The sequence below is a fragment of the Salmo trutta genome, chromosome 17 (assembly GCF_901001165.1).
Source record: "Salmo trutta chromosome 17, fSalTru1.1, whole genome shotgun sequence".
NCBI lineage: Eukaryota > Metazoa > Chordata > Actinopteri > Salmoniformes > Salmonidae > Salmo > Salmo trutta.
Window position 1 is genome coordinate 7,098,067 of NC_042973.1, and position 11,102 is coordinate 7,109,168.

Here is an 11,102-nt window from a genome sequence, read left to right on the forward strand (position 1 = left end):
AGTGCTTGTTTCCTTTGAAATGGGGTTTATTTGAATAGACTGAAATGAACAGCTTTGTATGAGTAAAAAAAACATGGCATGCTAGCTCCATCCTGATGGGGCATTGGACTAATTCCATGGATAGAGAACAGAATATCATAGGCTTGAATACCAGTGACGCTGTGCCACAAGGAAAACAATTACGTGTTTGCATGATTTATGCCTAAACAAATAATGTGTCCTATCTGTGTTTGGAGTTCAAAACAGTTAACTTTAGTTAGCAGTGTTATTAAACGTGTTACTGAAATATGTTCTTCAAATTACCTTTCATTTCCATTCTCAGAACCTTTAAAGCCCCAGGGAAGCATAGTAAAACATTCTCAGAACCTTTAAAGCCCCAGGGAAGCATAGTAAAACATTCTCAGAACCTTTAAACCCCCAGGGAAGCATAGTAAAACATTCTCAGAACCTCGCTGCAATCTAAAAATTAAGGTTCCCAGAACAGGAGAAATGTATACTTCTTGTTGTCAGAACCTTTAAATAAGGTTGAGTTTTACCAGTCAGGAAATGTATGGCTTTGTTTCCAGAACCTATGGGAAACAAAAAAATGTACATTCCCACAACTTCCAAGGAAACAAATGTGCTAGCTGGGCCAGGACAATCAGTTGAAATAGAAACCTAACAGCCCGAGGAAACAAAGGTGCTTGCTGGGCCAGGACAATCAATTGAAATAGAAACCTAACAGCACACTTAAGTTTCACTTTCCCCATAGCATTCCTGTTGAAGGCAACAGTTTTAAGAAAGCTATTTGCATAACTGCCAGGTCATTCTTAGCTACAGTATAAGTGGGTGTGAAGAAGACGGATAACAACAACAAGTCACAAGTGTTTGGCTACTTCACCAATAGAGCAATGACTAAACAAGAATGGATTAGGATTTTTCAGTCAAAGGTCAATAATCTGAAGAGGAATAAGAGCGACCGCTGGCGTATCGAGTTTGATGATTCCATTAAGGCAGACAGTGTGAAATCAGGCTGGCATCAGTACATCAGTGGGGCATTTGGAAGGTAGGAGTCCTTTGATATTGTTGCACTGTGTGTGTTACCTGTTAGGTGCTAACATAGACAACCAAAAACAGGTAATTGTGTGTATCTGATAAATCAAATACATTAGACTAATAGTTGACATTGAAGTTTTAATTTAAAGGGTAAATGCTGTAAAATGTTTTAAACTATAGTAGATAGATATATTTAAACTGTATGCTGAACAAAAATATAAAACAATTTCAACGATTTTACGGAAATCAGTCAATTGAAATAAATGTATTAAGCCCTAACTTCTCTACCTCTGCACCTCTGCCCAGTCATGTGATACTACTACTTCTAATGATCAAGCACACGTCCCTATAGCAGCATAATAAAGACAGAGCAGTGGCTGTTGCTCTTGTGGACATGCAGTGTCATTCCCCTCCTTGGCCACCAGATGACAGTAGTCTTCATGGCATACAGATGTATCAAATGAGGTTCCCTGTTTCATAATGGAAAGCTACAGCCCAGATTCATAGACATGTCTAGCGTTGCTATTAGATTAAAACAAAATTCTCTTTTAAAAATAAATATGTATCCGAAGGTATATATATATATATATCCATAGATTAGGGCTTTTAATGGTCTTTTATTGTCCCCAGTCTTTTATTGGTATTTTATTGTCCCCAGCACAAGGTGCACCTGTGTAATGATCATGCTGTTTTAATCAGCTTCTTGATATGCCACACCTGTCAGGTGGATGGATTATCTTGGCAAAGGAGAAATGTTCACTAACAGGGATGTAGACAAATTTGTGCACAAAATTTGAGAGAAATAAGCTTCGTGTACGTATGGAAACGTTTGGGGATATTTTATTTCAGCTCATGGAACAAGGGACCAACACTTTACATGTTGCGTTTATATTTTTGTTCAGTATATTTCTCTAGCTTTCATGTAGCCCTCTCAAAAAGTATGTTTGAATGCAATTCTTTGTAATTCAACACCGGGTAAAGACTGAATTATTTGTAATTCAACACCAGGTAAAGACTGTGCCTGGTGTTGAATTACAAAGAATACTTGCACAAAGTATAACACAAGTTGATTACAACACAACAGCACCGTAGTGGATTTCAACAATTGCTCTGTTAAAAACTGCTTGTGTCTGAAACCCACTTCCCTTTTTCTCTCCAATTTCCACATGAAGGTTCAGGTGCTCCAAGTGTAACAGAAGTTGGTCCTCTGGCCGGGTGAATGTGGTGTTTCACATGCATCTATCGTCAGGGCAGGGAATGGTGAAAGTGCGATGCTTGCGTCAAGAATGCAGGCAATGTGACGGCGCTCTTATGGAGGAGGCCAGTTTCGATGAGGAGAAACTCAAAGTCCTACTGGAGAAACTGATGGAGAAGATTCGTGTCAAGTGCTACCACGAGAACTTGGGCAAGAGAAACAGACGTAATTTCGATGACGAAGACGATGAAGGTCCCCCCCATGAGAGTGCCCATTGCGAAGCCTGCAGTATTGGCCTTTGCACAAAGCGTTTCAAAGCCCGGTAGAATATGGTAGAATTAGACTGGTATACGCCCTAATACACTTTTGATAATATTTCTCTTTGTTTACTTGTCTATATCTAGTGGTCATTGGGTACACCCTAATGTCTGATTGCTAAAGCTATTTCTTGATTAAATTAATGCAGTGAGACACTGGTGGAACTGGTATAAGATAGGTGGGGCTGCACAGGGCACAACGAAAGTGGAATAAGAGCCCCAGCAACGTGAGGCTCGAGAGGTGGAGAAGGTTCCTCAGCTATGTGAGGTTAGAGAGGTAGATAAGGTTCCTCTACAATGTGAGGTTAGAGAGGTAGATAAGGTTCCTCTACAATGTGAGGTTAGAGAGGTAGAGAAGATTCCTCTACAATGTGAGGTTAGAGAGGTAGAGAAGATTCCTCTACAATGTGAGGTTAGAGAGGTAGAGAAGATTCCTCTACAATGTGAGGTTAGAGAGGTAGAGAAGGTTCCTCTACAATGTGAGGTTAGAGAGGTAGAGAAGATTCCTCTACAATGTGAGGTTAGAGAGGTAGAGAAGTTTCCTCCGCTATGTGAGGTTAGAGAGATAGAGAAGGTTCCTCAGCTATGTGAGGTTAGAGAGATAGAGAAGGTTCCTCTACAATGTGAGGTTAGAGAGGTAGAGAAGATTCCTCTACAATGTGAGGTTAGAGAGGTAGAGAAGTTTCCTCCGCTATGTGAGGTTAGAGAGGTAGAGAAGGTTCCTCAGCTATGTGAGGTTAGAGAGGTAGAGAAGGTTCCTCAGCTATGTGAGGTTAGAGAGGTAGAGAAGGTTCCTCAGCTATGTGAGGTTAGAGAGGTAGAGAAGGTTCCTCAGCTATGTGAGGTTCGTGAGGTAGAGAAGGTTCCTCAGCTATGTGATTCCTTTGAAGAAGAAATGGATTGCCTGTATTTTGCAGCTTTTCCAGTGTGTGTACAAACAAAGCTTTATTACTGTCATTGAATTATTCTGCTGGTACACCAACAATACTGCTGGGTCTGTGTATTTCCTGTCTTACACCACAGTGTGTCTATTTGTAATTGTAATCCAATCTAATGAAGGCGAAACAAGTTTTATTGCACAAGACATTTGTTGATGATGGGGTGTGATACTAGGCGTGAACTACTACAAGAATAATGTTCTCTCAATGTGCAAGACACAGCATGTCACTCTTTTGTATTCTTACATGGATGTTTATTATAACCAAAATAAACACACCACATATCCTTTTCCACTTTCATGATGATGACATGACTTTTATGGTAACAGTGACAGGCCTGCACTGGCCACAACACCCCCCCTTTGTCAAAGACAATGCAAATACACACAATACAAATAAAATGCCTTTATGAACTCATTTGCATTTCTTCCAAATCATTGTGTGAATCGAATGTATTATTGGCAGCGTGATGATAAAGTTAAAAAGGTTGAACTGTATTTTAGTCCAGTTCCTAGTAAAAATTCTAAGTCTTAGGTCAGTTAGGATCACCACTTTATTTTAAGAATATGAAATGTCAGAATAATAGTAGAGAGAATGATTTATTTCAGCTTTTATTTTCCTTCATCACATTCCTAGTGGGTCAGAAGTTTACATACACTCAATTAGTATTTGTTAGCATTGCCTTTAAATTGTTTAACTTGGGTCAAACGTTTCTGGTAGCCTTCCACAACCTTCCCACAATAAGTTGGGTGAATTTTGGCCCATAATTATTGGAATGTTAATCTTAACGAGATGCTGATGTTTAGAGACATTACTACTTGATTGCAGATATCTACAAATAAAGAGGTCTCCTTAAGTCATGAACTAATTCCAGGGCTCATATTATCGCCCGTCTAGAATTAAATTATCAACCTCTATGTTGTATCAGACACGAGATAAAGAATAAACATGACCAAACATTTCATAACACAAGTTATGTAACAAATGATTTGGGTGGGAGAGCTGAATGGGGGGACATTGGGACACCTGTTCCTTTGTGTGCTGAGGTGAACCCCCAGCTCATTTCCATAGCCCAGTACGTGTAGTCTGCAGAGCTGTGGTACACTATCGTCCGATGCCCACTGGTTGCACTTGTTGCATAGGTTGGTACACCACAGCTCTGGGGTGAAATGTCCCCTAGGTACAGATCTAGGATCAGCTTCTCCTCCCCCAATCCTAAATGTAATCATTAGTGGAAAATGATAGACTGACTCAGGATCAGCATCTATGGGCAACTTCACCCTCCATCACAGCCATTTACTGTGGCTCACGTCTGTTTTGTATCCAACCACCTGCAGGTAAAGTAGCTCTGTACCACAAGAGTTCACCTGCTCTACTGACCACCTCATTTGCCCCAAGGTTTATGGATCTCACTCATGGTCTTCTCTGTTGCTAGGCATGTTTCTACCACATTTCTACAACACTTTAGTTTGATTGCACAATCAAGAATATAATTGAATCCTTGTGTCACTTCTAAGGTATCAGAGATCTTTGTGTCAGGAGAATTGTGTTCAAAGTTGAAAATTATCTGGAGCTGTAAGATTTTCTGTGGATTCTCCAACAGCAACTTATGATATGACATGACAAAACATCAACATAAGTGTTTAACTATGCAAATTAGTCTGTATATATAAAATGTGTTCCAGCTGGTGAAGAGGTGTCATCGATGGGTGTTAGGAAACAAAGCTTTGCTCGAAACAGTACTTCAGCCATAGGATCGAAACGGTCAAGAACTTGCAGCTTGCTGTTTGATGGCAGCCAAGGATTTTTCAGAAATGGAGGTAAATATCTTTCATTCTAATGCCTTTTGTGACAATTGGGGGTTTTACATTACTTAAGTTGTGTGTCTGTGTGTTGTGCTTCAATGCATTACTGTAATTGGTCAAAACAATTGTTCGGTGTCTTTCAAGTAATGAGAGAGGTAAATTTAATTTAAGGTAAATTAAGTTGTGAATTCATAAAGTAATTAATGGTGTTATACACATTGTGTTAATTATCAAACATACAGTAAACAATGGACTGTACATCTAAAATACAATTTGTCATTTGACCCTAAAAGGGATTTTTTTTAATGACATTTCAGTCTCAACGATGGTCGGTCAGTTCCCACCAGGTTCTGTTCATCATCTGCTGCATGATGGTACAGGGTAGGTACAGCTTGTACACGGGGAAAAAAGGAGTAAAGTCAACTAATTTAAGTAAACTTAAAATATTATATTTGAGTAATAGTTTGATTTCATTTATTCTTTAGTTTTATGTTTACTTTTTGAGGTTACTTGGGGTATCTGATACCTTAACGATCAAGTTCATAACATAATTTATTTGTGGGTTTGCAGTCAATTCATTTCACTATCATATGAAAAAGTAGCAAGGTCTTCATAATTCAAACAAGATTCTAATAATGATATCTACAAAATGCAAGAACCTCAAAATTAAAGACTTTTCACTGAAGATGTTCAGATATTTGACATAATTTACAAGATTCCCGTATCCAGAGCAACATACAGTAGTGAGTGAATACATTTTCATCCTGATCCCCCGTGGAAATTGAACCCACAACCCTGGTGTTGCATCCACCATGTTCTACTAACTGAGGAACACAGGACCATATCAAAACCACAATATAAAGCACCATGGTTACCATTGTTTCCCCAGCACCATGCCTGAGATGTAAGATAGTGGTGAACTGCACCAACCCCAACACCATATCCCTTCTGGCCGCCCTGGAGAACGCGATGACATTGTACTCCATACGACCTGTCATGAACCTCTCAACCCCCACCAACATCAGCATGTACTTCACTCTCTACGGCATCCTGGGTGTGGTAAGGAGTAGTAGGACAGCATGGTATCCCTTTCAACTAGTTCCCCTGAGGAGACATACCATTAAATCCATCAATGTGTTTGACATGTGCTATATTGTTCTGAATGTTCCTCCACATCATGTTTCGTAGATCTATGTAAAATGTGGCTTTATTTCCTTTACTTTGTACGAAAAGTAATTCTCTTTTCAGGAAGAAAAAGCACAACTGTTGAACACCTACATTTGGCTGGTGAAGGTGAGCGTATTATTTTATTATTTTTGGAAGTATACGTACACAGTGTATGGGAGTCATTTTCAATGTGCACTTTGGTTTCTCATTCTCCTACAGCAGCTGTGTTAAGGATGTTACTTCACATTACTTCATATTTGTAAGGGCACCAACGTGTACTGGATAGCAATAGTGATATATATTTGGTTAAAACTAAAAAACATATTTTATCTTTGACTGTAGAACAATCCTAAACATCATATTATCATTTTGAGTGCTGCTTCCAGACTTCCAAACATATTGTATTGTTGCTAATGTGTTGTTTCAGGAATGGGAGAATGAATTTTTCAGCTGGGACCCAGTCCAATGCGGCTCTGCCAATATTTCTCTCCCCAGGGAAAGGTTCTGGTCACCAGATGTGGTAATCAATGAATTGTGAGTTAAACATCTCTACAGTCTATATAGATAGCATATACTTATTTTTTTGATGAAACATTGAATTTGGTCTTACTGCTATTAGCCCATAGAAACACATTGAATAACAGATTAATACATGGAAAAACACATAGTTAAAAAATGATGAAAATGAAGTTTGCTTTAAAGTGTCTGTCGTATATATGAGAGACAAAAGAAAGATCAGGAAAAGTGTAATTATTTTCCCCCCACATTTAAACTATTTTTTTGGGCAATAAAACTCCTTATATATCTATATATAAACACAACATGCAACAATTTCAACGATTTTACTGAGTTACAGTTCATATGAGGAAATCAGTAAATCAAATAAATTCATTAGTCCCTAATCTATGGATTTCACATGATTGGCTGTTGATTACAGATACATACAAAAAAATACAAAAAATGGGCCTCAGGATGTCGTTGCGGTACTTTTGTGCATTCAGATTGACAATTAATAAAATGCTATTGTGTTCATTAGCTTATGCCTGCGCATACCATAACCCCACCGTCACCATGGGGAACTCTGTTCACAATGTTCACAAGGTTGACATCAGGAAACCACTAGCCCACACGACGCCATACACATGGCCTGCGCTTGTGTGGCCGGTTGTACTACCAAATTCTCTAAAACGACATTGGAGGCAGCTTATGGTAGAGAAATGAACACAGGACATTCCTGCAGTCAGCATGCCAATTGCATGCTCCCTCAAAACTTGAGACATCTGTAGCATTGTTTTGTGTGACAAAACTGCACATTTTAGAGTGGCCTTTTATTGTCCCCAGCACAAGGTGCAACTGTGTAATAATCATGCTCCTTAATAAACAGCTTCTTGATATGCCACACCTGTCAGGTGGATGGATTACCTTGTCAAAGGATAAAGACTCACTTACAGTGATGTAAACAAATTCCTGAGGTGTAGTTAGGAATGAAGTTGGGAGATTGGCGGTAACTTCTTCAAACGAGTCTCGTGAGGTTTATGTTATCGTAGAGCAAAATGGAGAACACCATCGTATTTGTGAGAGTCATATTAGTTTGTTTTTATACAGACATTTTCGAGAGAAGACCGATTTTTGGGATGTCTAAAGGTCTGACAAACACAACTGTAGCTCAGCCACCTTCCACCGCAGATGCGGAAGGCCGTCATTGGCGGATGTGGTGGATTGAGACACAGGCCATATAAATCCATAGCTTAAACAGACAGATTTTTATAGGGATGTTTTTATTATGCTAATTAGAGTTCCGCGAGGGTGAAGACATCTTAACAAACATTTTAATTCTGTCCCTTTTTATTGCACTAGTGACTGATTCAGTCAAGATTTAGAAATATAAAACATATGATTTATATCAGGCCCATGGTTTGAAATTGTACCCCCATTTTCATCCTGTCTTACAGTATGGATGAAAACAGAGCTCCCATCGTCCCTTATGTGGTCATTAAGCACACTGGTAAAGTGCTAGACGCCAACCCTGTCAGAGTGGTTAGCTCCTGTAACCTGGAGATCTACACCTTCCCCTTTGACGTCCAGAACTGCACCTTCACCTTCAGATCCTACATCCACCACGGTAAGACGTCAATGCCACCACGCTTTAGGAAGTCTTTGAAGTTAAGGGTCTGATGCCAAACCCATCGCTCCTTCTCTCCCCAAAAAACATCCTGACTCTCCCTTGTGATCTTAAATGATAGGTATGAGAAAGGGTGGTCCATTGAAGTTTTTGATATATTACTCTGTCTCAACCAAAGTGTCAACCAAGGGATCCGTTTGGTATTAGGCCCAAGTTTACCATCCCCTCAGTACAAATCGCGTTCTGCTTCCATATAGGTTCAGCACATTCATCCCAGGATGACCCATTCCTTTATCTCCCCTGCAGTGTCGGACATAAGGATTATCTTAGGGAAGGAGGTGGAGGACATCCTGAAACGCTCCATTAGTGTGTTGTCCACTGAAGGGGAGTGGGAGCTGATGGACATCAAATCCAGCAAGTTCAAGTTATCATCATTTGATCAGGGAGAAAGCAACCCCTATGATGAGCTCTGCTTCTATGTAAGAACCCAAAGCACCGCAATTTCTCAGATGCAAGAAATTTGGCTCAACTACTACAGAACGTTGAGTTCTCCATATTTCTAGCATTACTTTTGTTTCAGAGACTACTTCCTGTTTCACGCATAGGATGCAAACCCAGCTATTTATGACTTTGTCTTGTCTGATATGGGAATCTACTGCACCAAGCCAGATAACCCTTGAAGGTTGTCATTCAACATTGTGTTTCTAAACTGTAGATTATCCTGAGGCGCAGAGCAACCCTCTACGTGGTGAACCTCCTGATCCCCAGCTGCTTCCTCATCACTGTGGATCTCTTCAGCTTTCTGCTGCCTCCCCAGAACGTGGACCGCTCCTCCTTCAAGATGACCCTTATTTTGGGCTACTCGGTCTTTCTGCTCATCATAAATAATCTGCTGCCCGTCACAGGAAGCACCATTCCACTTATAAGTGAGTATGAAAACATGTGTACTGGGAATGCCATATTTGTCGTAAGTCATAAATGTAGAGGTAGATGTTTACTTTGTGTTGTTGGATTAGCTGGTTAAGGGGAAGTGTCTTTTTTGAAGTCCACTTCCTTTGTCCTCCTAAGAGTAGCTGAATATTTTCCTCTCTTCACCTCCCTCCTCCTCCTCCCGCCCATGCAGATGTGTTCTTCGCCATCTGCTTGGCTCTGATGGTGGCCAGCCTGCTGGAGACTATTCTCATCACCAACCTTCTGGTTGGATCCAGTAACTTCCACCCAGTGCCTGGCTGGGTCCGAGTGCTCGTCCTGCGCTTCATGGGCAACCTCGTCTGGCTGCCTCAGAAATCCAGAGAGGACAAGATCATCCTCAATCCAGTTGCAGGAGGTACCCCTGATCTGATCCCTTCAGGGATTTACAATTACACAGACTTTCAGGCAATTAGCAGAACCTGATTTTGTCCAACCCAAAGCAATATAGTGAAAGCATTCAATCACAGGCCTGAACAGTAACATAAATGCAGGAATCACTCTGATTCATTTTTCCAGCCACTTGACTAGGTCCGATGTTAGACAATCAATACTTTTTGTCTTTAGGAGGTATATTTATCATTTCTCCTTTCCTTCCCTCTTGTCTCTAAGAAACAGACGTGAAAGACTGCCCTCCATTGACGGTGGAGAGACAGGTTCAAAAAGGAGAACCAGGTGAGATGTGGGCAGAGGCAGGCAATCCAGCCCTGGCGGAGCTGAGGAATCTGGGCAATGAGCTGCAGTCCATCCGCCTCCAGGTGGCGCAGCATGTGGACGGGAACCAGATCTCCCAGGACTGGATGCAGGTGGGCTACATCCTCGACCGGCTGCTTTTTGGTGTCTACTGCATTTTCTTCACCTTCAGCTTCATCGTCATCCTCAGCATCTGGAGTAATTCGTACAACCAGTGATGTACTGGTTAAAAAAAATAGGTGGTTAAACGCCATTCGTTGGGAATAAAGTAACGCTCCCTATATTTCCTTATTATTTTCCCATGATTGGTGGCTAAATTTTTGTCTGAAATACAAAATGTGAGGAAATAGTGCTTACCCTCCACTACACCACTGCGTACAAGACTTAGGAGTCTACCATGTTGTTGACTGCTGTTTAGATTTAAAAACAATTACCTTAAAATTACCAGAACTTTAACAATTGTTTCTTTGATCTTCTGGCTGCACTGAGTAGGTGTGTTGACTTACATATTACTATATAAGAGGAAAGGTGTTTTACTTTGTCAAATAAACATACTTTCACGAAAACTACTGTTTCATTACTAACAACAATCCCTTGGGGTTATCTGAGATGTTTTCTGAATTGTAATGTTGATGGTGGATCAATGACGATGATGATGAAGATCTGTCACGCAAGACATGGATCAATGACATGCAAAGTAGGGGATCATCCAAAAACCACATCCTTGTTTGATTAGAGTGTCGACATACAGGAAGTTATTTTGGGGTATGTTATTAGGATCACCATTAGCTGTTACAAAAGCAGCAGCTACTCTTCCTGGGGTCCATACAATGCTCTTAGTTTTGGAGATGTTCATTTCTA

At 40.3% G+C, this 11,102-nt stretch overlaps 2 protein-coding genes across 7 annotated transcripts; both read left to right on the forward strand.

Annotated features, from left to right (window-relative positions):
- Positions 1-785: 785 nt before the first annotated feature.
- On the forward strand, positions 786-3,902 carry LOC115151500 (receptor-transporting protein 2). Of its 6 annotated transcripts, none has more exons than XR_003867305.1 (3): positions 786-1,045; positions 2,208-3,355; positions 3,392-3,902. XR_003867305.1 is itself a non-coding variant. In XM_029695485.1 (2 exons), exons 1-2 carry the CDS (start codon positions 891-893, stop codon positions 2,554-2,556), a joined length of 504 nt encoding a protein of 167 aa, XP_029551345.1. In that variant the 5' UTR covers positions 786-890; the 3' UTR covers positions 2,557-3,902. The 6 variants fall into 6 exon arrangements, 1 of the variants encoding a protein (XP_029551345.1); XR_003867307.1 differs by having other exon boundaries at positions 2,208-3,283; XR_003867309.1 differs by having other exon boundaries at positions 2,208-3,139.
- A 1,300-nt stretch (positions 3,903-5,202) lies between these two features.
- LOC115151502 (5-hydroxytryptamine receptor 3A-like) lies at positions 5,203-10,808 on the forward strand. The gene is made up of 10 exons (XM_029695490.1): positions 5,203-5,305; positions 5,608-5,671; positions 6,180-6,349; positions 6,539-6,583; positions 6,885-6,991; positions 8,410-8,579; positions 8,886-9,058; positions 9,295-9,505; positions 9,703-9,906; positions 10,161-10,808. The coding sequence occupies exons 1-10, from the start codon at positions 5,276-5,278 to the stop codon at positions 10,457-10,459; spliced, it is 1,473 nt and encodes a 490-aa protein (XP_029551350.1). The 5' UTR covers positions 5,203-5,275; the 3' UTR covers positions 10,460-10,808.
- Positions 10,809-11,102: the final 294 nt, after the last annotated feature.